We start from the raw sequence: 26,323 nt of genomic DNA, 5'->3' as shown, positions 1-26,323 counted from the left end.
AGTGATATTGATGCTGCTGGTCTATGGCCCATACTTTGTATGACTCTCATCTTAGATGTTAATATAACTGCTCACTCCAAAGAGCCTAAAGTTATTCCAGTCCACTGTGTGGCTCAATTTGGGGATTGGAAAGGATTAAAAGTATTGCCATTCCTTTAAAAGAAAAAGTACCAAGTAAGGTTGGTCTCTACTAAATTCTACTAAGTTGAGATTATAAGGCAAGTTTCAAAAAGTTCCTTTCAGCCATTTGTCCAGAAGGGATTTGTCTGGATTAATTTGTGATGGGGCACATTTAAATTCCACTTCTGCATGTGAAAGTGAACTCTCACCATACTCTGCCACTCTTTCGTTTTTCAAATACACCATGCATCCCCTTACCACAGAGCCTTCCACAGTGGTCTCAATCCTGCCTCCTATTAGGATTACCCAGGGAACTTAAAACACACACACACACACACACACACACACACACACACACACCAAAAAACGATGCCCAGGTCTTATCCTTCGGAGATCCTGAAATAACTGGTATGGATAGGGTCCCAGGATTTGTATTTTTAAAACCTCTTCAGGTGAGTCTAATATGCAGCAATGCTGAGCACCATTATTGTACATTCTAAGAAGCAGTTAGGGCAGGACAGGTATTTGAGCCTGAGCAATGATAGTTTCCTAGGACTTCAGGCCAGAAGACATATTTATTAACAAGAGGTAAATAAGAAGAGTCGGAAAGGAAATCACTGGTAATAGAAATTCAACTGCAAGATGGTAATTTGTTTAGAGAACTTCGATGCTCTTACCGTCTTTGAAAAGTTTAATATGCTATTATCATCAAGACTTACTTTGTTAAGCTTGGTCAATAGTATTGGAAGTGATTCTGGATGTGCTCATATGGTTGGTGTGTGAACCCTTTTTGGCAAGGACAGGGAAACCCATATGAGTAAGAGTGGTCAAGTGACCAGGAAAGAACATTGGCATTAGACCACAGATCTCCCAACCCCAGTCAAGACCGCTTTTCCACTACAACATACAAGTTCTTCCCATAGAAACTCCTGATATCCATGTGGTAATATTTCTTTTCCCCAAGTGGTTCTTCTGATGGCCCAATTTAACTCTTCTATGTCTCCTAATAAGTGCATTTAAGACTTAACATGGGTGACAGGGTGGTTCAGTTAAGTGTCTGCCTTTGGCTCAGGTCATGATCTCAGAGTCCTGGATTGAGTCCCATATCGGGCTCCCTGCACAACAGGGAGTCGGCTCCCTCCCTCTACTCCCCTGCTCCTGCTCTCTGAATAAAATCTTAAAAAAAAAAAACAAAAAACCAAAAACTTTACATTTACATCAAAATAATACTTTAGGGCCCCCTGGGTGGCCCAGTCGATTAGGCATCTGACTCTGGATTTCTGCCCAGGTCATGCATGATCTCAGGGTCCTGAGATTAAGCTCCCTGCTGAGCTCAGAGTCTGCTTGAGATTCTCTCTCTCCTTATCGCTCTGCTCTTCCTCCGCCATTCCCACTCAGACTCTTTCTCAAATAATAAAATCAACACTATTTTAGCCTGTAGCATTGCACAAGTTTTGATATGCAGTACTTCCACTGACAGTTAACTTCCGGTTATCTAACAATTTCCATTATTAACTAGTCACCCAGGGGACATTTTAATACTGTGTATGGCCCCTTGGTAAACTGAGTATTACTAGCTAGCTAATGGGGAAAGAAAAAAAGGGGATAGTTTCTAATCTTTTTGTTGTTGTTGTTATGTAGAATGAGCAAAAGAATGGAGTATTCATATAGTTGAGTCTTTTGGAAACCAGAGTTATATAAAAAAATGAAGCAGTATTTTCTAAAAGTCACAGTGTTCCTGTAAAAGTGGCTTACTCACCTGGCAAGATTTTATCTTCAGTAAAAAATGGAATTTAAAATGCTGCAGAACAGGACGCCTGGGTGGCTCAGTGATTGAGCGCCTGCCTTGGGCCCAGGGCGTGATCCTGGAGACCCGGGATCGAGTCACACGTCGGGCTCCCTGCATGGAGCCTGCTTCTTTCTATGCCTATGTCTCTCTCTCGCTCTGTGTGTCTCTCATGAATAAATAAATAAAATCTTAAAAAAAATAAATAAAATGCTGCAGACCTAGATGTAGACATACCCCGGTAGAAATGAGCTCACCCAGTGGTCAGATCTTGGTGTCTAAATACCATTGTCCTAAAGTTCCAGAAACACTTGAAGAAATGGCTGATTCTAAGGCTAAGGCAGGAAAAATACAAGATATCCCTGCAGCATCTTATCATGTCACAAAGTGGCCTAAAAGCAGAAGTTTGAGGGAATTTCAAGGGATACAGCAACAAAGTTGAAAGAGCTCCCAAGGCCAAAGCTAGAACAATCTGGGCAACAAAATCATGTTCTATCCAGTTACAACTCAAAGTATAAAATAAATATACATGAGTCTGTAGTGATATATACATATATACACATACACAACTGAATTAAGAAATGAATAGAGGAGACATCTTTCTTGCAGGAAGATTCCAAATTTAAATAGATATTCCTCATTCAAGGAAAGAAGTGGAGCTTAATTCTCTCCTCCCATTTCCCTCCTCCAATGGGGCTGGACTCCTTGACTATCTTCCAAAAAGACTAGAATAAGAAAGGGAGAAAAGGAAAGTAACTTTAGACTGGAGACCCTAACCACCACCTTAACCATGAAGGTTCAACCACCTTGAACCATGTAGTTCAAGGTTAAACATCACCAATGATATCATGGGTATCATGTATTCCCTGATATGAGAAAAAGGGCACTTCACTTATATGGTATTTTGACTCCAAACCCATAACTCTAGTTTAATTATGATAAAAACACTAGAAAACCAAATCAAAGGACATTCTACAAAATATCTCTCTAGTACTTCTCAGAAGTGTCAAGGTCATGACAAAAAAGGAAAGATTAAAAAAACTATCAAAGGCCAGAGGACACTAAGGGTCATGATGACTAAATAAAATGTAGTATCCTGGATTGCATCATGGACTAGGAAAAGGGCATTAAGAAAACTCAAAGACTGGAGTTTGGGACACCTGGCTGGCTCAATTGGTAGAACATGTGACTCTTGATCTCAGGGTCTTGAGTTCAAGCCCCATGTTGGGCATAAAGTTTACTTAAAAAAAAAAAGTCTGGTGTTTAGTTAGTAGCAAGTATGAATGCTGGTTTCTTAGTTTTGACAAATGTTATATGGTGATGTTAATAATAGGGAAACTAAAATGAGGGGTTTGTGGAACACTCCCTAAATCTGAAACTTTTCTGTAAGTCTAAAATTATTTCAAAGTAAAACATTTATTTTAAAAAGTTGGTATAGGATTCTCTATGGCTTATTTCTTTGATACATAAATCATTTTGTGATTTGTTAATACAGAAGTGTGTTTCTTCTTCCTCTTCTTTTTTTGTAGTCCCAATACTAATAGATGATCATTTTTCCCGTTAGGGATAAATGTAATATTTGAAGCTGGTGATCACATGGTATCTCTGTCCCTAAACTACTAGAAGATATGGAGACCAAAACTCAAGCTTAAAGGTGACTAAAGGCAATCTTCTATAAGACTGATGAACTGGGACTAACTGGTGGTAGAGGTTCTGTCTCAAGGCATTTTTATTCCTTAATAATTTTACTCTCATGACAAGTAAGCAGCCTAAGTTATTGCCTCACACAATATTTGAGGCAAATGTGCCTCAATGAAGAGGACACACAAAACCTCAGACTCCCAGTCAGGCTACATCTTAACTTTTTGTTTTAAAGATTTTATTTTATTATTTATTCAAGAGAGATAGATAGAGATAGAGCTAGAGATAGAGAGAGAGGCAGAGACACAAGCAGAGGGAGAAGTAAGCTCCATGCAGGGAGCCTGATGTGGGACTCGATCCCAGGACTCCAGGATCACGCCCTGGGCCGAGGGCAGGCACTAAACCACTGAGCCACCCAGGGATCCCCTACATCTTAACTTTTTATAGAGTACATTGTAGTAGCCTTTAATTCACATAGGAATTTCAATCTTATGGAAAAGTACTCAAGTAGCAATAACTGAGAAGTTAAAAAGATAAGACCCTAGTTGCCAGTGCTAGGATGTTAGCTGTCTGAGGTGCTATACATCCAGTCCACAGGGTGACAAAAGGAAAGTCTCAGGAACTTACTCAGAATTTGTGGATGGTTGTAAATATACTACCAATTATATGAAGACAAATAACAGAGAACAAAAGTTAAAAGACAGGGGGAAATCTGGGTCTAACCCTGAAATCAGGTCACTGACACTGCAAACACCTGTGAAGTTTGAACATTTGCTAAATATGGGACGGTAAGTCAAAACAAAAAGCAATAGAATGTAGGATTTCAGTTATATAAATGGCCAGAATAAGTATATCCATTGAAACAAAAAGTAGATTAGTGGTTCCCAGAGATTTAGGAGAGTAGAGATTGAGGAGAGCTGCTAAAGGACATGGGGTTTCTTTCTGGCATAATGAAAATGTTCTGGGGCAGCCCCGGTGGCGCAGCGGTTTAGCGCCGCCTGCAGCCCGGGGCGTGATCCTGGAGACCCTGGATCGAGTCCCACGTCGGGCTCTCTGCATGGAGCCTACTTCTCCCTCTGCCTCTCTGCCTCTCACTCCCTCTCTGCATCTCTATGAATAAATAAATAAAATCTTTAAAAAAAGAAAAAAAAATGTTCTGAAATTAGATAGTGGTGATGGTTGCACAACTATGAATATACTAAAACCAGTGAACTGTACATTCTAAGAGGGTGAATTTTATAGTACATGAATTGTCTCAAAAAGAAAAACCAATGCAAACAAAAAAGAAAGCAATGTGAAATGTTCCTCTCCACAAAATAGGGAATATAGGAGTTCATTAGTGACCAATGGCATGCCCAAAATGAAAATCAATCTGAATCACTACACAATTTTTTGTAAAGAACAAAACATGAGTAATGAAAATACAAAATCAGATCCAATAGCCTAAGACTATTTTTTCTACCTTACAATCTGTTTGACTTGAATGGAGACATCTGAAAACTACCAGAATTATATCTTGTTTGGAGAGTGGTTCTAGAACAGAGAAAATGGTCTTTGGGTATAATTCTTGTAACTCATCTAGAATGTATTTTGAAATATGAAAATAAGGCAAAAACCAACCAAAGATCTGTCAAGGTAAAAAGGGGCTGACATTTCTTAGTGGGATAGGACGTTGATGCAGTATGTGTAAACCTCTTTTTTTTTTTTTCATGAAGAACAGGAGTTCCATGAGACCAGAGACTGTTTTATTCACTGTTATATTCCCTGCACTTAGTACACAGTAGATGCTCAGTAAGTATTTGTTGAGTGAACCAAGTTTATGTTGCAGCTGTGAACTGGCTTGTTCATCTATGCAAGAATCTAAAATGAATTTATTTTGAAAACTGGCATCACGTTTTTTTTCTAGAAAAGTAAAAATTCTCATTTAACTTACTGAATAGCTATAAGTTAATTGGTTTGAATACAGGCATAAAACACCTGAATTACCTCAAGTAAAATTAATGAAACTGTTTCCAAAGTTAAAATGGGTAAAAGAGCTTACTGATGGCCATGTCACCTGTTACTTTAAACCAAAACCCACCGAACCCTGCTTTCCAGTAAGAACACTGTGAAGAGGACTGAAATCATGATGATGCTTGATATTAGCAGTGATCAATTATCCCACTTTGCTCATATTTTGCCATTAACTAACAACCGTTCTCCCTGCTCATAAAATTCCATGTTTAAAGCAGTAAGATACCCACATATTGCTCTGTAGTCTCTTCTGTGTTCATCACACTTCATGTTACAGGTGAGATTTCAAACATTAGCTATTATTGTACAAAGCATTTTCACCCTTGAATTTTTTTTTCCAAAAATAATATTCTCTTTCCTCATTCCTGACCCTGGTCCACATCTAAAATACTGATGAATAGGCCTTCATTACTACCTGAAGGCCAGAGCACTGCAAACAATAGCTACTGATTTGTAAGAGGCAGCCAGCACCCTGCTTTCCCAAAACTACCACCTGCACCCCATGAGATCTGTCAACACCTAAAATCCTACATCACTCAGGAGATTCCTGGATCAGAATCCTCTTTACTTAGATTCTGGCAGCTGTTAAAACTTAGTATATCATAGAATCAGGTTTCTTCCAACTGAGAGATCCCAGGCAGAGCCCACTGCCAGACTCCAAAACAGCTTCTCAGGCCCCATTTTTTATGACAGATGCTGTCACATGTCTGTCACAAGACTTCCAGGACTTGGTTCTTCGAGAACAGCTGTGGGCTTATGTAGCAGGATGCTGTACTGTGTTCGACTACATTCTGAAGAAAAACATTTTATTGCTATGGAAAATTTTGTTCTTGTGCTTCACAAGTCTTGCCAAGTCTCTTAATGTGGATATTTCTTCAGAGATGGAAGCCAGAAGAACTCTTTGGTTATCCAGATACAAAATACAAAGACTGTTTATTTGGGAGCAGCCCTGGCTTTCTTCATAAATACATTTTGTAGGGGGATGGCCTACAAACTAGTGAAATGGAAAACCATCTGTAGAGAATGCAACTTCATAAAAGAAAAAACAAAACAAAAAAGCACAGTGCTCCAGTATCTGTAGAAGCAACAGGCTTAAAACACAGTTTTATACTCACCAGAATGGCTTGAATGAAGTTGAAGTTGGGAACAATTTGATTTTCACACATGGTATTGGTTTGATTTTAAATCCCATGCCCACTTTTTAAAAGCATAATTTAGCTTTGGTTTCTTTCATTCTTTAGAAGACATCATTGTGTTTCTTTAACATCAGAGGTAATTGATGATTTAAAATTAGTGGTAGTGGTACTTTCAAAGTGAACTAACTACAAACAATGGAACACTAAGTTATATAAAAACTTCCCTTAGGTTTGCTTCCATCCTGAATGCATTTCTAGTTGATGTTGGAAAACAGCTTCCTCTGGACTTCCCAAGGGACTCTCCCACCAAGCACAAGTTCCCTCCTTACCCACAAGGTAGCTTGCCTTTTCCAACTGTAGACACACACACACACACACACACACACACACACGCACACACCCTCAGGAGTGATTTGGATTAGACAACGAATAGCCAGACAGCACCTCCCAGAGATGGGCGCACATGCAGCAGCTGTCAAAAGGAGAAGTCATTTTACTTTCTTTTAAACTTGCAATGTTTGTCTTTATTTTGTTCTTTATATTTTGAAAGTGAAAAGAAATAGTATTGAGTCAATTTCTTTTTGTTTTTTTTTTTTTAAATATTTGTTCTATATATTTACAAGCCTTAAAGTTGCTCTAAAGATTTCAAAAGTATTAAGAGTACTTTTCCCAGGGTAGCACTTTTTTTTTTAAATTTTTAAAACAATTCTTGGAGTTTTCTGGTCCACAGCATTTCCTTCTGTTCCAAGGTTACGTATGTTTTGATTACTATTGTGATTTTTTTTTTTTTAATTTTCTGAAGCAAGCTGAGAGGCAGGCAGAAAGATTTGATGCCAAAAAAAAAAAAAAAAAAAAAAAATCTTTCTTACCTTATTCACCCCAAACCTTCTTAAATCTGGACTAACTACTATGCTTTAAAACAAACGTGAGGTGCATCTGAAGGGGAGGGAAATTTATTTCTCTGCTTTTCTATTATACAAGTTGTTTACAGAAACTGCAAATTAAAAAATTACACTGGCATTTGCAGTCCTTAAAATAAATTAAAAGTTCTCAACTTTTTTTTTTTTTTTTTTGCTAAACAGATGTGTTTTTTTTTTTAAAGTATGAGTCCTTGTTTAAAAAGAAAAGATTAAAACAGAAAATATTTTCTATAAATAATACATGTATTTTGGTTTTAGTGCTCCCGCCCTCAGGTTTGAAGTTTACTTTTTTCCAGTACCTTTTTCCTCCATGATCACCTTTTTTCTCTTTCCCCTCTCCCACTCGTGCACACGTGGGGATTTCTGCGAGAATTGGCCTTGCTGCACTGTGATTGGCGAAGACGTGAAACTTTTTAAAAAAATACTTAAATTGTTTCTTTTGTTTCGTTTTGTGTATTTGAAGCTTTAGTTATCCTCAGACTCCTCTTCTGCTTCCCGCAGCCACGTGAAAAACGCAGTGACAGATTTCAGAGCTACACCCTTCCCATTCTGCTCTGCAGGGTCCTTGCTACTTTCCCATTTGTAGAAGGCATCCTCAGATATCACCTCCTCATCATATAGGCAATCAAAAAACATCCGTAGCAAATCTGCAAAGAAATAAAAACATATCATCAGTTCTGGAGGTGCTCTAGTTGTGAGGGAGAGATTGCATTTCTAAGGAATGTATGAATGAATGCACAGGAATTCCCCTATAGAAGAGCATCCATGACAATTCATTATACTCCCTCTTGATAGTATAATAGCAAAACGACTTGTCTAAAGAACATGAAAAAAGATTTAAGTGATCTAAATTATTTTTATTGCTATTACTCTGTTCAGTTTGAAATATTTTCTGATAGTCCTGAGGTGTTTGATATGATTTAGTTCTCAAGCTACACTCTACAAAAATTAAATACAATTTTAACTTTCTTCTTTATACATTCTCCATTGTTTGAAATTTTACAATAAAAATATATAATTTTTACAGATTTTGGAAGAAAAGGGCAGAAAGTACTTTCCCCCTCCTAATGTTGCTTTCAAATTGGAAAGAGTAATAATTTATATGGAAAATATGGGTAAAAACTCTCTCATATGGATTTTATCCAGAGGAAACAATGGTCTGTTGTTTTCAATGCCCAGATGATCTGGGCAAATTTAATTAATTCTGTTTTGGTCCCAAAAAGGAAACTTAGCTTATGTTATTGTTCAAAAAAGAAATAGTTGGTAAAGTTATATATTCTTTATTTTAATCCCTTTCATTGTGGGCTCTTAAATTCATTTATGATTGATTTATTTATTTTTCTTAAATTAATTTAAAGTCAGCCTCTATTCATATTAATGGAGGGAGACAATACGACAAACAATTGATAATAAATATCAGGCTTAGAATGAGTCATATTAAAATTTTCTTTAGATTTATCTTTGTAATTTTATTAGTGAAGATGATATTGAAATCACTTGTCATTTCATTCTCTAAATCCTGGCCGGTCCAATGGGGAAATGGACACAAGTGGTCAAGATTCTATTGATGGTAAATCTCGAATTAAACATCTCTCTGGGGATTATTAAAGTTGATAATTATGGGAGATACTGTAATTTGATGGGCTGAGCATATAGTATCAATTTCATCTCTTGAAAAGTTAATGAGTATTCATCCTGTAAGAACAGAAAAAGGAAGTTGTGATGTTAACACCCGCCAAAGGTCTTGAGAAAGAAAACAAAATCAGTTAATTCTGATTTAGACTTAGATGTCTCCTTAATTACAGCCTGAGGATTATTTGTTTTGAACTTTTATCTCCCAGAGGGATTCCTTAGCACTAGCAAAGAAGGAAAGCCCAGCAACAGACACAACTTAAGGAATTGCCAAAGAGCTACTTCAATGTCATCTCTAAAATTGCCCTGTACTGTTATCTACTTTCACACCAGTTTCTACTGAATTTTCAAGATTTAATACAATTCAGTTAATTTACCAGTATCACTAAAACTTGGGTGGTTCAGGTTACCTTGTTTGTCTGGTTAGCAAAGAATTAATCATAACCCTGAAGTGAAAATTAGTCTAAAACACCTTCATGTGTTTGTTGCTTGGCTGAGGGTTCTGAAGAGTATCATCTTTTACTACCAAGATCTGTGTAAAAGAAAGCCTGTAATGCAATGCATGTATGCTACCACCAAGATGCTCTGCATTATCCAAAAGGGTAGTCACTAATCACATGGGGCTATTTACATTTGAATTAAACAAAATTTGGGGTGCCTGGGTGGCTCAGTCAGTTAAGTGTCTGCCTTTAGCTTGAGTGGTGTTCCTGGGGTCCTGGGATTGAGCCCTACATTGGGCTCCCTGCTAAGCAGGGGAATTTGCTTCTCCCTCTTCCTCTGCCCCTCTCCCTGGCTTGTGCTCTCTTGCTCCCTCACTCTCTCAAATAAATAAATTTTAAAAGTCTTTTACAAAATTAAATAGTGGGGCACCTGGGTGGCTCAGTGGTTGAGTGCCTTTGGCTCAGGTCGTGATCCTGGGGTCCTGGGATCGAGTCCCACATTGGGTTCCCCATGGGAAACCTGCTTCTCCCTCTGCCTATGTCTCTGCCTCTCTCTCTGTGTCTCTCATGAACAAATAAAATCTTAAAAAATTTTAATTAAATAATATTTAAAATTAAGCTCCTTAGTCGTAATAGCCACATTCAAGTGATCAATGTATATATTACACCATACATTTCCATCACTTAGGCAGACTTGCCCTAGGAGAGGATTAAGTCTCTAATATAAACTAGTTTTCTTATAAAAGTCAAGTACATAAAAAATTCAAGTTTATTAAAGTTGTTGGTAATCTGAGTTTCGTTAGCAGTGATTTTTCTATATTCGCTGTTCAAAACCCATCACAGCATCCCTGAAGTCTTGGCTTGGGTAAATCTCACCCACTGGTTGGGATAAAGAAAAGGTAAACTTAAAAAAATAAAAAATAAAAAGAAAATAAAATAAAAAGAAAAGGTAAACTTACTGGCAGGTTGATCAAGTTTTACTATTGATGCTTGTAGTGCATAAAGTGCTTGCAGTTCCTTCTCTGTATCTGAGTCTAGGTACTTGAGTAAGATCGGCACTCTTTGCTTGATAACAGCAGTGTCCACTCGGAAGGTAGAACAGTCGGCTACAAGTGACACAAGAACTAAGCATTACATTTAAAGAGTTAACACACATCCTTTTTAAATTTTCTGAGTTGATAAGACATGTGACTATAAGGAAAGCAGAAGCAAGGGGGTCCAAGGAAAAGATTTTGAAATCTAAGATATTCTGAAATTAATGGGATATTCTCCTTGAAATAATAAAAATATTATATGTATTTTGAGTGCTGTGTTTCCTCAAAATGAGCACACCCAATTCTTTATCTTTAATCATACTAAAACAGGGATAGTGGTTTGTGACATTCCAAACTACAAAAGAAATATTAAAAAGGAAATTAAAGTGAGAGTTCATGCTCATCTTTTCAGAAGGGTAAAAGAGAATCATTTTATCATTACCAAGAGGGCAAGGACTAACAGTGACAGTTGCAGACAACATGTAAAATCTAGGCCCTTTGGGGTAAAAAGGCACAGTACAAAGAGGCTGAGGAAAGTATCCTCAGTGCCAAGGAGCATGAGGTTTTATTTCCTCTGTAAGTTAGTAGTGTGACACAATCTTGTTTTAAAAAGCAGCTTTTAGGTAGCTCCGGTGGCGCAGCGGTTTAGCGCCGCCTGCAGCCCGGGGCGTGATCCTGGAGACCCTGGATCAAGTCCCATGTCGGGCTCCCTGCGTGGAGCCTGCTTCTCCCTCTGCCTGTGTCTTTGCCTCTCTCTCTGTGTGTGTCTCTATGAATAAATAAATAAAGTTTAAAAAAAAAAATAAAAAGCTTTTATACTTTCCAACTGTGACTTTATTTTTAAATATTTATTTTTAGAGAGACAGTGAGTGTGAGCATGTGTGCAGGTGGGGGGCAGAGGGAGATAGAGAGAATCTCAAGTAGACTCCCCGCTGAGTGAGGAACAAACACTGGGCTCAATCTCAGGACTCTGAGGTCATAACCTGAACTGAAATCAAGAGTCAGGACACTTAACTGACTGAACCTCTCAGATGTCCCTATAACTGTGATTTTAAAACACAAGTCTTACAGGGGACCTGAGTAGCTCAGTTGGTTGAGTGTTCAACTCTTGATTTCAGCTCAGGTCATGATTTCAGGGTTGTGAGTTCAAGGCCCTCATTAGTCTCTGCACTCAGCACAGAGTCCACATGTCCCTCTCCCTCTGCCATTTCCCTTGCTCGCCCTTGCTCAATCTCTCTAAAATAAATCTTTAAAAAACAAAAAACTCCAAAAAGACCAAAACCATTAGTCTTACAGGTCCAACGATGCTGGAACGATGACTTTCTTTTAGCTTGTTATTTACACTTCATTAAAGACCTAACAGTGAAAAAACATTCATCTGACAAAACACTTAAATTATAATTCTGAAGCTATCTTCTAAAATGATGATAGGCCTGAAATTCTGAACAATTTTTGAGCAGATTGGACTTTTTCTCCCACAGCAGTGATAGAAATGTGAATTTTTATCTGAAGCTAGGTGGATGATCTCATTCAATATTGTTAAATGCTGTATGCAGCTTAAATACTTAGGGTTTCTACCAACCCTAATCCTATTCACCTATTTGATTAACATTCAATGACATTGTCTTATCATCCAAGGTCAACATAAAGCAAAAGAAGCAACTGGTGTTTTCTTTCCTCATATATGTTTTTATATAAAATAACCTTTCTGTTGAGACGATGAGTCCTTCACGGATATTTAGGTTAAGAATATTCAACCCATTCACTGTAACTCCTTAAAGGAAGACGGAGGGGGCTCTGCATACTGGAGGTTAAAGGCAAAGGTAAAGCCACATCCAACAGAGTAGGAAACAACCTAAGAGACATGTACCCGCTTTCTGCTCAATTGAAGAACACAAGGCATTCAGTAGCTGCTCAGATCTGGGCTTTCTAAAGGCACAGTAGCTATTTATGCTCCTGCTTGAGATAGCCAGGCATTGTAGACAGAAATGGTATCCATTTGCATAGAAAATAAGTTTCACAGGGCAAATTTTGAAGACAATATAAACTCTGACCCATATCATCAGCAGTTAACATACTAGGGATTTCAGATGTTAAGAGTTGCCTTCAGAACTGTTACTTACCTATAATAGCTGCTTTACAAACGGCTGTCATTAAAGCTCTAAGGAATGTAGGTGAACTCATCTGGCTTTCATCTAGATTAGCCTGAAATCAAAAGTAAATGGAATATTTAAACTTTTTTAAAATATTAAATGGAATATTTAAACTTTTTTAAAATATTAAAAAGGGTACATATTGATGTACCCTTGCACATCAGAAGTGATTTCTCCTAAACCACGCCTCATCTAGCACTAGAGCTACCATCAGTTCTGAAAATATTCTAAATAGCAGCATTTAGTTTTCAGAGAGCTTACTACTGCCTATACCTTGCTCAATCAATTATACAGTGCTGTGTACTATGCATTTGGAAGTATAACCATTTAAAAACATTTTTCTTCCTCCATAAATAACTTTTATTAAGATGATCTCACCAAAGTGTGTTTTAAAGACTATTTTTTTCTGATTAGTGTGCAACTATTTTTAGATGTGCTAACGTTGCTTCTTCATCTTGATTTTAATGTGAATTAGAGATTAAACTCAAGCATTGTCTCAATTCCTTCAGGTGGTGGTGAGGAAGATGTTAGTCTTTTCTAAGGATGGCAGAAAAAATATATTTAGAGATATGAAAAATAGAGTAAATGGGTCTCAGATTTTTTAGTTTCTCTTGACATCTTCTTAAAAAAAAAAGAAAGATCTTGCTATAAAATGCCATAATAAACCAGATGAACAACAAAAGGTAAACACAAACAAAAGGAGACATTTACTAGGCAGGTATTTCAAATACTTTTCAAAGTGTATGTTCTTCATGCCTGTGAACAGAATTAATGCTTGTCTCAGCTTCTTTTAATAGCACAGCATAGTATTTTCCACTGAAAGGGTCAGCCTTAAAATGACTGGCCAGGAAAAAACTTAAGATGTCATTATAAACCTGTGTTAGAAAGCTAAGGACTTCAAAGATATTTGGAGATCAGTTAAATATTTATGAATTTTAAAACTGACACAGATCAACTAGCAGCTCTCTCTTTGTTGAATACCTAAACTTAAGCATCATGTGGTAAGAGCAGAGTTAAGAGGGGTTAACATGTCAGACAGCCAGCTCTGCAGGACACAAGCAGCACTGCACAGAGGACTATGTTACAGTAAGAGGTTTCCTTACCAATCTTTTCCAAAAGAATAGAAACATGTGGTGTCACTGCTAACAGCTGAGGATGGGGATAGGATGGGGCAAGAGTCCTGTATAAAAGATCTGATGATTTATGTGTTATAGCCAATTGCTGGTTTATACTTTGTAAAAAAAAAAAAAAAAAAAAAAAATTTAGACTGAAGCCAGGTTGGTCTAGACCCAGACCAATTACTTTTGCAAAGTCTGAATAATTGTTTACGAAGAATAAAAACATACCATTACTTTTTGGTACAATAAGACTTTATAGATAGGTTAGAGCTATTTCAAGTAATGAGTATCACCTGAAACTCCCAGATACTTAGATTTCAAGTAGAGTCTGAAAAAATTGAACAAATTAGCTAAAAATAATTAGATAAGTACCACTTCCAAACCTTTTGACTGTTTCTTCTATAAAGAAACAAACTACACATTGCTTCTACCAAATAAAGCTAAATATTTTCATTCTAATATTTAAGAATAGAACAGGCCTGAAGAATAGTGTCTAAAACACTACAGATTAAGCAAAGATCTTAACAAAACTGGGCAAGAACAAGAGGGAAGATGGGTCTGTTGAGCAAGCAAACTCAGATTTACATAATACTGGTACCAACACAAAGCAACAGATATCCTCATGTACTGTGAAGCTCAGCCACTGTTGCATTTCTGTTTTCTCTTTCCTAAGTCATCTTTATTAGTATAATCTATATTCAGTGAAATTTACCCTTTTTCTTCTCTGCAAGGAGAATAAATGTTGGCCCAGGATAGGCAGACATAACTGACATAAGAAAGTGGACCTAACATGAAGAGGTGAAAATAGCATCATTTTACAATACTAATAATGCTAAACATGTAAAGGCTGACTGTATTTCTAAAACAGAAAGTAAGGCATACAGTAGCATACCGGAAAGGCTGATGCTGATTCTGTGCTAAATCCTACAATAAACTATCACTCAACTGGCTTAAAAGTCTTAGGAAAGAGATGGTTACACGAAGAGGAATACGTAAGCACACGAAAAACAAGTGATGCTAAACTAACCTTTCCTTTTCGGATTTGATTAGTATATGGTAGCTCAGATGGGTATAAGTGTATATTTCCTGGACTTCAGCAAGGCCTTTGACAAATTATGTAATGGTAGCTGTCCGCTTGTGGGCAAGGTGAAAAGATGAAATAAGACAGTAGAATGATGTAAAATAATAAACAGGTTAACAGCTGGAAGTGTCCGTGGGGGTAGGGGTGGGATCTTGTCCCTGAAAGGAAGCTACTTTGCCCCATTCACACACATTCTTGCCCATAACTTGAATTAGGATAAAGTTGGCTGTTAATGAAATGCAAAGAGGATACAAAATGAAAAAGATGGCAAGGGAATTTTATGACCAAAGTCAGAATCTAAAATGTTCCAAAAGACACAAACTTGCATCTAATTTAGGAAGATGAACACAAGCAGAAATAATTTTTTAAAGCCCCATCTCAGGGAGCCTGGGTAGGTCAGCCAGTTAAGTGTCTGCCTTTGGTTCAGGTCATGACCCCAGGATCCTGGGATCGAGCCCACATTGGGTTCCCTGCTCAGCTGGGAGTCTGCTTCTCCCTCTTCCTATGCCTGCTGCTCCCCCTGCTTGTGCATGCACTCTGTCAACTAAAATTTTAAAAAAATCTTTAAAAGCCCCATTCTGGTTCAAAAACCAAATGCATTAAAGTTCTAGATGGGAGAAATGACTAAATTATAGAACATAAAAGAATGGGTACTAGATGACTGAAAGAGCAATTTGAGTTCAGTGTGGTAAGCCTGCCAGAAGCTCAGAGTCCAAAACAAGAAATGGAACAGCACTGCCTAACTCCACAGTGTTGCATCACCTCCAGCAATCATGCTCAATTTGCAGAGGTCACTTGTGAGAGGGATACTAAAAATCCAGACTATGTTTCTGGATAGGAAAATTTCAAGAAAGGGTGAAAGAATCTAGAAAGGGAGACAGGGATATAATGATAAACTATTACAATTAATTAAGATTCCCAACTAGGTGACAGCATAGACTTATTATCCAGAATAGACATGGAGGAAATCATATTAAGAAAAAAAACCCTAATTATCAGAAGCTTCATTACTTCTCAACATCTGAGACTGGATAAAAAAAAATAACAACCCAGCATGCCTGGGTGTTTCAGCAGTTGAGCATCAGCGTTTGGCTCAAGGAGTCCCGGGATCGAGTCCCGTATCAGGCTCCTTGCACGGAGCCTGCTTCTCCTGTCTCTGCCTCTCTGTGTGTCTCTCATGAATAAGTAAATAAAATTAAAAAAAAAAAAATTACAAGGACTACAAAAAAGGATTTATCCAAGAGATTAACCCTCCATGACTTTCTTTCAACTTGATTATATGATTCCATGGAAAATATATACAAATAAAACATACATAAAGAACAACCACTAAAAAAATATGGTAGCAGATTAAAAAGAGACATGATCAATAGAATCCACAAGAAAGATAAAGTATAAAATTTTCAGAAGGGAGAATTAGTATGAAAATGAAAGTCAATATAATTCATAATAATTACATATTATTTATTAATTTCATCCAGAATAGTACTTAAAATGCAGGTACATTTAGAAAAAAGTATATATTTTCTGAATAGTAAAATGTAGGGTATATGAGACTAATGAGACCCAGAAAAGTGGCTTCTGTTTTGACTAGTTTTACTTGACCTTATAAAAGACTGCAAATCTTAAAAAAATAAAGCTATATACAAAATCACAATGGAAAAAAAAAGGAAAAAAGAAAAACCACAATGGGATATTACCTCACACCAGTCAGAATGGCTAAAATTAACAAGTCAGGAAAAGATGTTGGCAAGGATGTGAAGAAAGGGGAACCCTCTTACACTGTTAGTGGGAATGCAACCTGGTGTAGCCACTCCAGAAAACAGCATGGAGGTTCCTCAAAGAGTTGAAAATAGAGCTACCCTACAACCCAGCAATTATCATATGATCTCACTCATATGTGGAATTTAAGAAACAACAGAGGATCATAGGGGAAGAGAGGGAAAAAAATAAAACAAGATGAAATCAGAGAGGGAGACAAACCACAAGAGACTCTTAACCATAGGAAACAAACTGAGGGTTGTTGGAGGGGAGGTGGATGGGGGGATGGGGTCACTGGGTTATGGACATTAAGGAGGACATGTGACATAATGAACACTAGGTATTATATAAGACTGATGAATCACTGACCTCCGCCTCTGAAACTAAACACACTATATGAATTTAAATTAAAAAAACAACAACAAACCCTTATAGTTTTAAATACACATATATGAAAAAATAACTAGCTTCATTAAGGTTAAATACTCCTACGAAGTGAAAGGGAAGATATAGGCATACCTTGTTTTATTGTGCTTCGCTTTATCATACTTCAATACTGTGTTTTTCACAAATTGAAGGTTTATGGCAACCCTGAATCAAGGAATTCTATCATCACCATTTTTCTAACAGTATTTGCTCACTTGTTTGTGTGTCTGGGTAATTTTCACAGTATTTCAAACTTTTATTTATTTATTTATTTATTTATTTTTTATTTCAAACTTTTAAATTATTATTGTATTTGTTACAATGATCTGTGATCAGCAATTATGACACTGAAAGCTCAGATGATGGTTAGCAATTTTTAGCAATACAGTACTTTTCTTTAAGATATTATGTACATTTTTAAAGATATAATGTTATTACAGACTTAATAGACTATGGTATTGTGTGAATATAACTGTTTTATGCACTGAGAAAACAAAAAATTAATTTGACTTGCATATTAACTTTATTGTGGTCTAGAACCGAGCCCACAGTGCTCGCTTCGGCAGCACATATACTAGAACCGAGCCCACACTATCTCTGAGGTGTGCCTGTCAATGTGAATGAAAGGGATCCCATAAAAACTGTTCTTATAGAAATATCAGGGAAAGTGACATAATCTCTATACCTCTACCCAGTCAAAGATCTGTTCATCATTCGCCTTGTCCTCAATAATGAGTTTCTCGAGTCGCTTATATAGCTCTTCAGCAGAGAGTTCTTTTTTTGAAAGTGCTTCAGAGGAACAGGAACTATCAGACTCTATAAAGTCCAACTTCTGAAACATAAAATGTTATCTGTATTAATATAAATCAGTATTAGTAACACTCAGAGGAAAACACAGTCATGGGCTATATGTTCTATTTTACATGGGATATCTGAAAGATTCTCACTCTGCTATTTTTCTGAATACTTCTCCAACTTTTTATATAGTCTATCTTAATTCTCTTTAAAAACAACAAACCACCAAGACCCCTAAAATTATCTCTGTGGCTATGATCACTCCAAATCCTCAGTCATGCTCTTAGCAGTGACATAACTCTATGGCTGGGAATATTTATTTTTATTTTTTAAAGAATTTACATATTTATTCATGAGAGAAGAGAGGCAGAGACACAGGCAGAGGGAGAAGCAGGCTCTATGCAGGGAGCCCGATGTGGGACTCGATCCCGGGACTCCAGGATCACACCCTGAGCCGAAGGCAGGTGCTAAACCGCTGAGCCACCCAGGTATCCCTATGGCAGGGAATATTAACAGTTCAATTTAACTCCTTCTGTAGACAATGGTTTATCAATCAGTACTACCACAGAACAGCTGTCAAAATTCTAAATTTGGTTAAGTCCTTCAAACACCTCCTGACCATTCTGAATCCAAGTCAGAGAAATGATGTCATATTATAAAATTCCTCAACAACCAGTGAATTGTAAGAAGGACAACAAAAACAAAGGGTTTTATAAGTATTGCACAAAAGATCTTTTTCCCACAAAACTCATTCAATTCCAAAGGACTGAATATGCTGGTATGGAGAAAGACTGTAAATATGTAGTCACTGCAATGAACCACATTGTCATGGCCTGTGAGGGTCAAACCCAATGCAGAAATGCCTTTGCGTCAGCCTTCAGAGCACCCCTAAGAAGCTCACTGAACACACATGAGGAGCTCTGCAGCCCTATAAGAAGCAGTGGCTTTGGGATGCCTCGGTGGCTCAGTGGTTGAGCATCTGCCTTCAGTTCAGGCCATGATCCTGGGGTCCTGGGATAGAGTCTCGCATAAGGCTCCCTGCAGGGAGCCTGCTTCTCCCTCTACCTATGTCTCTGCCTCTCTCTCTGTATCTCTTATGAATAAATAAATGTTTAATAAAAGCAAAAAAAGAAGCACTGGCTTCACGTCTCCTGTCCTCAGATACTGGTAGTCCAAGGCTACTCTCACTTTGTTCTTAAGTAGTTGATAAGGATTATCTTGCTGTTGTCTCACATCTATGACGATGACCCTGGAAAGCATAAAAACAAGTGTACACACTTTCAAATTCTCCCAGAACAGTGGCTTGCTCTACCATGTATTTAAGTGCTAAGGCCTCCACAAGAGGTACAGATACACTGACACTAGAGTCAGAGATGGGGATGGGAGTGGGGGATGGAGTTCAATTCTGACTCAGCTACTACCTCTACCAGGAGGACTTATTCTAAGATGGGAATACCACCACCAAACTCAGCCAGTTCTAAGCACTCACTGCACTAAGAATATGCAACTCACTAGGCACCAATAGGGCTCTAGGAGCATACGCCTCATAGAGCTACTCACTAACCTAGAAGGGAAAAGCCCCATACTAGCAAGATCAGGCACTGTTTCTACTGCCTAACAATGTGCTGCTCATATACCAATCTGAGCTTCTTTTATGATCCCTATGCCAGTAAGTACATACTAGTACTATAATAAGCATTATAGTTGCCCCCACAGTACTAACATGTGGACAAAAAAACTACACATATTTGACATACTCTATTTTCTAGGAGGTAATTTAATCCTGAATTGAATACTATCTAACTACAAGGCACATCTAAGGAGGGGCAACCCAAGAACTTTCTCTTCATTTGATAGAGAATAACTACCTGCCCCCCTGTAAAAAATTTTTTAAAATCTCCAATTATATAATGCTGTTGTACAAAGAAAACTTCTGATGACTAAACTTTTTTTTTTTTAAAGATTTTATTTATTTATTCATGAGAGACACACACAGAGAGAGGCAGAGACACAGGCAGAGGGAGAAGCAAGCTCCATTAGAGGGAGCCCAACGTGGGACTTGATCCTGGGTCTCCAGGATCACACCCCGGGCTGCCCTGATGACTAAACTTTTAACAATTCTTTTGCAATAAGAGTATTTTTGGGAGGGGGCACCTGGGTGGTTCAGTCAGTTAAGCATCTACCTTCAGCTCACATCATGATCTCAGGGTCCTGAATTACAGCACCACATTGGGCTCCCAGCTCTACGAGGAGTCTGCTTCTCCCTCTCCTGATCCCCCTGCTATGCACGCTCATTCGCTCACTCTCTCTCTTGTCAAATAAATAAATAAAATCTTTAAAACAAAATATTTTGGGTGATAGTTGTACAACATTGTGAATATACTAAATGCCACTGAATCATATACTTTGAAATGGTTAACTGGATGTTACACGAATTTCACCTCAATTGCTAAAAAGTAATACTTGAAAATCTGATGATTTTTATGCCATTCTGACACATGTACATAAAATTATGATTGTACATATATACTAAATATAAAAAACAGAAATCATGCCATAGTTGTTCAATTCTTGAGGGATAGTTAAAAACAATAATCAAAATCACTAGTAATTTTCAAGGGTATAAGGCAATGTGATAAAGAAGTATGCTTTGCTTAATGAAATTTCACTATGCAAAAGCCATAGATTAAAATATTAAAGATTATTAGCAACAGCTTTTCTCTAATATCTTTGAAGACTTTGATGTATTCTTATGCTATCCCCAGATCCACAAAGGAAAAACTACCTTGAATTTTGTGGGGGGAAAAAATGCATTCTACGGTTTTGTCTTTACCATTTATGTAGCATTTTAAAATAATATTTTCCTATAAAGTATTAGGAACACGCTTCAGTATTCTAATTTCTCTGACTCAATGTTGATAAATTAATAAATACCCTACCTCCACACTTCATGTTCACACAAAAGCATAAGATGATGGCGATAAGTTCTCTTAATAATAGGAAATCAATTTTTCAAAATCTTGAAACATTTTCCATATTTATTCTAGATTAGAGCAGCTACATCGAATACCAGTTTAACTTATCCTGTCCCCACTACTGCTTCTCAGAACCCCTGTGTTTCTGTGTAAGTTATCTGAACTTTCTGGAGCCTAGAAGGCTGGGCTTCAAATTTATGGATCAGCTCATCACTACTTGCAGAACGTACTAGAGATCCCAGAGAAAGGGCAGTGAATCAAGTATTTTAGAAAAAAGTTGAAAAGTAAGGATAGAGAAGACCAGGTTTTCTAAAACCTCGTTTTCCTAATTGCCCTTTAAACATTTTTATTAGTAACAATCATATGTATAATTGATTACTTTTCTGTGCTCAGTGCTTCTTAAACATTATCTTATTTAATCCTCATAAAATTCTACAACATTATTAAAATTTATTTGATCATTTATTATGTTTATTATTAACATTTCCTAGGTGACGAATCTGAGGCTTAGAGAAATCAGGTAATTTGCTCAGAGTCACAGGCCATGGTACAAGACTGGAACCTGAATCCACGATTATTTGAAACCCAGGTGCCATATGTTTTCTTATTTCTGGATATATACCTAGAAGTGGAATTGCTGGGTCATATGGGAATTGTGTAAGAAATCATCTTTATGTTATCTTAATAAATTACATCTTTATACATGTGTGTCTGTTTATACATATTTATAATTATTATTTTATGGATTTGCCTTTTAAAACAATATAGAAACAAAAAAGAGAAGCTACAAACCAAAAACGCAGTAATACTTGCTTTTATATTTACCTATGTAGTTACTTTTACTAGTAGTGATCTTTATTTCTTCATATAGCTTGGGGTTACTGTCTAGTGTCCTCTTGTTTCAGCTTGAAAGACTTACTTCAGCATTTCCTGTAGGGCAGGTCTCCTGGTGACAAACTCACTTAGCTTTTGAATCTGGAAATGTCTTTACTTCCTCTTCATTTTTAAAAGATATTTTGCCATATGTAAAATTCTTGGTTTAAAGTTATTAAATTTCTTAAAAAAATTTTTTTTTAAAGATCTTATTTATCCATTTGAGAGAGACCGCACAAGCAGGGAGAATGAGAGAGGGAGAGGGAGAAGCAGACTCCCCAGTCAATACAGAGTCCAAATTGGGGCTCGATTCCAGGACTTGAGATCAAGACCTGAGCCAAAGTCAGACACTTAACTGACTGAGCAACCCAGGTGCACCAAAAGTTATTAAGTTTCTTAAATAGACCATTCCAGTATCTTCTGACCTTTAGGATTTCTGATGAAAACCTGGCTGCTGATCTTATTGAGGATTCTTTGTATAGGACAAGTCACTTCTTTCTAGCTGCTTTCAAAAAAATTTTTTTGGTCTTTATCATTCAAAAGTTTCATTGTAATATACTTGGAGTAAATCTCATTGAGTTTATCTAACTTAAGAGTTCACTGAATTTCCTGGTTATGTAGATTCCTATCTGTGAGCAAATTTGGAAAGTTTTTTTTTTTTTTTAAGATTTTATTTATTCATTCATGAGAGACAGAGAGAGAGAGAGAGAGAGAGAGAGAGAGAGAGGCAGAGACCACAGGCAGAGGGAGAAGCAGGCTCTATGCAGGGAACCTGATGTGGGACTCGATCCCGGGACTCCAGAATCACGCCCTGGGCCAAAGGCAGGCGCCAAACCTCTGAGCTACCCAGGGATCCCCAAATTTGGGAAGTTATTGCCTGTTATGTCTTCAGATATTTTTTCTGTCCTTCCTGTCCACTTTCTCTCTTCTGGGACTCTCTAATGTCCATGTTGGTATGCTTGACGGTATCCCATAGGCCCCCAGGTACTGTTCATTTTTCTTGATTGGTTTTCGTATCTGCTCCTCAAACTGAGCAATTCTTTTAAAGGCTCCTTTGTATGGTTAATGAAATAATTTTCCAATATGTATTATTATAAAGTTTACTTAAAAATAAACTATGGGGATTTTTTTTATTTAAACAATTCATCGATACTCATAGTTTCATATAAAAAAACGAGAAATTCCATTTCAAAAATTAAAGATGGATTTTCATGCAGCAAGTTAGTGTTAAATCAGTGATCCCTGACTGACTCAGAGATTTTAACTACTCCATATTCAAGGCTGTTGGTTCTTCCTTCTGCTTGATCAGATCTATTATTGGAATCTTCTACTTTTCGTTTTAGCTACTACAACTTTTAGTTCCAGAATTTCTATTTGGTTCACTTTTGTAATTTCTACCTCTTTAAATTTGATCATACATCATTCTTCTGATTTCCTTTAGCTCTTTGTGCATGATTCCCTCAGCAATTTGAGCATATTAAAGGCAGTTAATTTAAATTATTTGTCTGGTATGTTTAATATTTAGGCTTCTTCAGGGATGCTTCCTGTCAATTTCTTCTTTTCTTCTTTCTTTTTTTTTTCTTTTTTTAAATTTTTTTTCTTTTCTTCTTTCTTTCTTAAGATTTTATTTATTTATTCATGAGCGAACACAGAGAGAGGTAGAGACACAGGCTCCCCGCAGTGAGCCTGATGCAGGAATCATCCCAGGACCCCAGGATCACAACCTGTGACGCAGGCAGGCACTCAACCACTGAGCCACACAGGTGTCCTTCAATTTCTTCTTTCTTGTGAATGAGCCATATTTTCCTGTTTCTTTATATGTGTCGTAAATTTTTTTTGGCAACCAGACACTTTGAATATCATAATATATATCTCTGGATATCAGATCTCTCCCTTCTTGAGGGATTTTCAGTGTTGCAGTCATCTGTTTATTGACTTTTAGACAAAGACTATATTCCTTCCTGTGTGTGGTCATTACAGTCTCTGATCCATTATCTCCCCAGACAACCAATGACCTTGCAGAGATTTCAGCAAATGCATGAATCCAATGAGAAAAATGTGGGGCGGGGTGAGGTGGGGGTTGGTGGAACCACAGACAAATGTCTCTGTATCTTTAAATTCTTTGACAGATACCACTCAGGAAACTACTTTGGCCTGAGTAGTTAAAACAATGGCTGGGCCCTGCACTAGACCCTCAGTAAACTGCCAGGCAGATTAAAAGGCACAGCACTGTCTTTGGAGGATAAGGTTTTTATTTCTCAACCTGGTACCAGAAAGCTGCAATACCATCTCCCCAGCTGTCTACCACAGTGCTAGGAGCTAACAGCTTCTATACAAAATGTCAAGGTTACTCGATTTCTTTTTCATCAAGCATCCCCCTGGTGTTGGTAGCGCATGTTTGACCAAACTCCACAATTCCAAAACAGCGGATTCTAACACATCTTGCTAGCTCAATAGTTGTTTCAGTGGAGGGTGTAATTCTGGAGCTGCTTACTCCTTCATCTTCCATACACTCTGATTTTTGAATGTTATAACATAATATTTCTGTGATGTTACTCAGTTGTGATGGGTTCATATTTTAATATATTGTTGGACTTGACCTGTGCAAGTTTTTTAAAATTTTATTTATTTATTCATGAGACACACAGAGAGAGGCAGAGACATAGGCAACGGGAGAAGCAAGCTCCCGACAGGGAGCCAGATGTAGGACTTGATTCCAGTCCCCAGGATTATGCCCTGAGCCAAAGGCAGATGCTCAACCACTGAGTCACCCAGGTGCTCCAGAACTGTGCAAATTTTGTTGAGAAACTTTTCTCTGCATTTATTAAAAATATTGGTTTATAGTTTTTTCTTAAAATGTCTTTGGTTTTATTATCAGAGTAATGCTGGCCTCATAGAATTGAGTTGGCAAGTAATCTTTCCTCTTCAATTTTCTGGAAGAATTGGTAGAGAATTCTTTGCAGAACTGGTATTATTTCTCTTTGGTAGAATTCAACAATGAAAACTGGGTCTGAAGTTTTCTTTGTGGGATTTTTTTTTAAAATATTTTATTTATTTATGAGAGAGAGAGAGAGAGAGAGAGAGAGAGAGAGAGGCAGAGACACAGGCAGAGGGAGAAGCAGGCCCCATGCGGGAAGCCCGATGTGGGACTCAATCCCAAGTCTCCAGCATCACGCCCTGAGCCAAAGGCAGACGATAAACTGCTAAGCCACCCAGGGATTCCCCTGGCTAAATCCTAAATTTTATTTTTTATCTATCCATATAATGAGTGAATAGTTGGAGTGGCCCTAAAGCATGGATTTAAGATGACATCTTAACCATTATTCTTATTTTGGTCTAATTTTAATGACTGAACTACTAATAAAATTACCTTCATTTCTTCTATGAAACGGACCAACCACTATTAAATAGGAAGGTATAAACCTTGTTCTTACTTACCTGCTCCAAGAGAAAATTATGTACATCTTCCCCTTCTGGTAAAAAGTCCTTCCAGGTGAGGTCAGCCTCCCTCCATAAGGCTCCCACTTTCTTATGGCTCTAAAAAAGAAATAAGTCCAATCCATTTACTTTTACATTGTCAGAAGAAGAAGGCAGAAGAGGAGGAAGAGGAGAAAGAAGAAAAGGAGTAGGAGGAGCAGGAGGAGGAGAAGAAAAGGCTTGCTTGAAGTCGAGTGTGGAACTGCAAAGACTGAAGACTCAAAACTTTCCTTAATTTCTCAGGACTCCTGGCTTTCACACTAAGACTTATGGATATATGTGAATGTAACGGTTAATGGCTGATAAAATAGCTTATTTTATCAATGACTAATCTAGGGAACTGCAAGCTCATGTTTGAGATTTATGAATATAATCACCTAAAAAAAATTCTAACTCCCAAAGTTTGTTTGTTTGTTTGTTTGTTTATTTATTTATTTATTTATTTATTTAAAAGATTTTATTTATTTATTCATAGAGACAGAGAGAGAGAGAGGCAGAGACACAGGCAGAGGGAGAAGCAGGCTCCATACAGAGAGCCCGACGTGGGACTCAATCCCGGGTCTCCAGGATCACACCCTGGGCTGCAGGCGGTGCTAAACCACTGTGCCACGGGGGCTGCCCCTAACTCCCAAAGTTTATAAATTCAACAGTGTCTCTTTTCCTAGATAGTGTTATATACATCTGCTATTAAAGCCGTTCATCAAGCCTCACTGGCTTCCTCTTCATAGTAAATCATGACCATGCTAATATAAGAACAACTAAGGAGGTTGTTGCTCCTGAATCAGGAATGAGAAATATTTCAAGGGCAAGAACAAGATTGACCCAGGAAATAACAGAGAAGAGCTGCTGTCAGAGAACTGATGAGAAGCTACAAGTCCACTGCCTGTAGGAAATCACAGTGATAAAAGGAAATGTCAGCCTTTGGCTGCAGCTGTCAGCTAT

The 26,323-nt window shown here is 37.4% G+C and overlaps 1 protein-coding gene across 14 annotated transcripts in view; it reads right to left on the bottom strand.

The window, feature by feature from the left end:
• Positions 1 to 7,770: 7,770 nt before the first annotated feature.
• The window catches only part of EIF4G3 (eukaryotic translation initiation factor 4 gamma 3), a 330,614-nt gene continuing 312,061 nt past the window's right edge, over positions 7,771 to 26,323 (bottom strand). For all 14 annotated transcript variants that reach the window (XM_038531720.1, XM_038531722.1, XM_038531709.1 and 11 more), the window contains 5 exons: positions 25,343 to 25,441; positions 17,947 to 18,093; positions 12,846 to 12,927; positions 10,648 to 10,794; positions 7,771 to 8,263 (listed from right to left, as the gene is read on the bottom strand). In XM_038531720.1, the coding sequence (XP_038387648.1) occupies positions 8,082 to 8,263; positions 10,648 to 10,794; positions 12,846 to 12,927; positions 17,947 to 18,093; positions 25,343 to 25,441 (657 nt within the window). In that variant the 3' untranslated portion in view covers positions 7,771 to 8,081. The remainder of the gene's footprint in view (positions 8,264 to 10,647; positions 10,795 to 12,845; positions 12,928 to 17,946; positions 18,094 to 25,342; positions 25,442 to 26,323) is intronic.

This window comes from Canis lupus, chromosome 2 (genome assembly GCF_011100685.1).
Source record: "Canis lupus familiaris isolate Mischka breed German Shepherd chromosome 2, alternate assembly UU_Cfam_GSD_1.0, whole genome shotgun sequence".
NCBI lineage: Eukaryota > Metazoa > Chordata > Mammalia > Carnivora > Canidae > Canis > Canis lupus.
The sequence above is the reverse complement of the archived record's forward strand: the minus strand, read 5'-3'. Positions and strand labels throughout refer to the sequence as shown.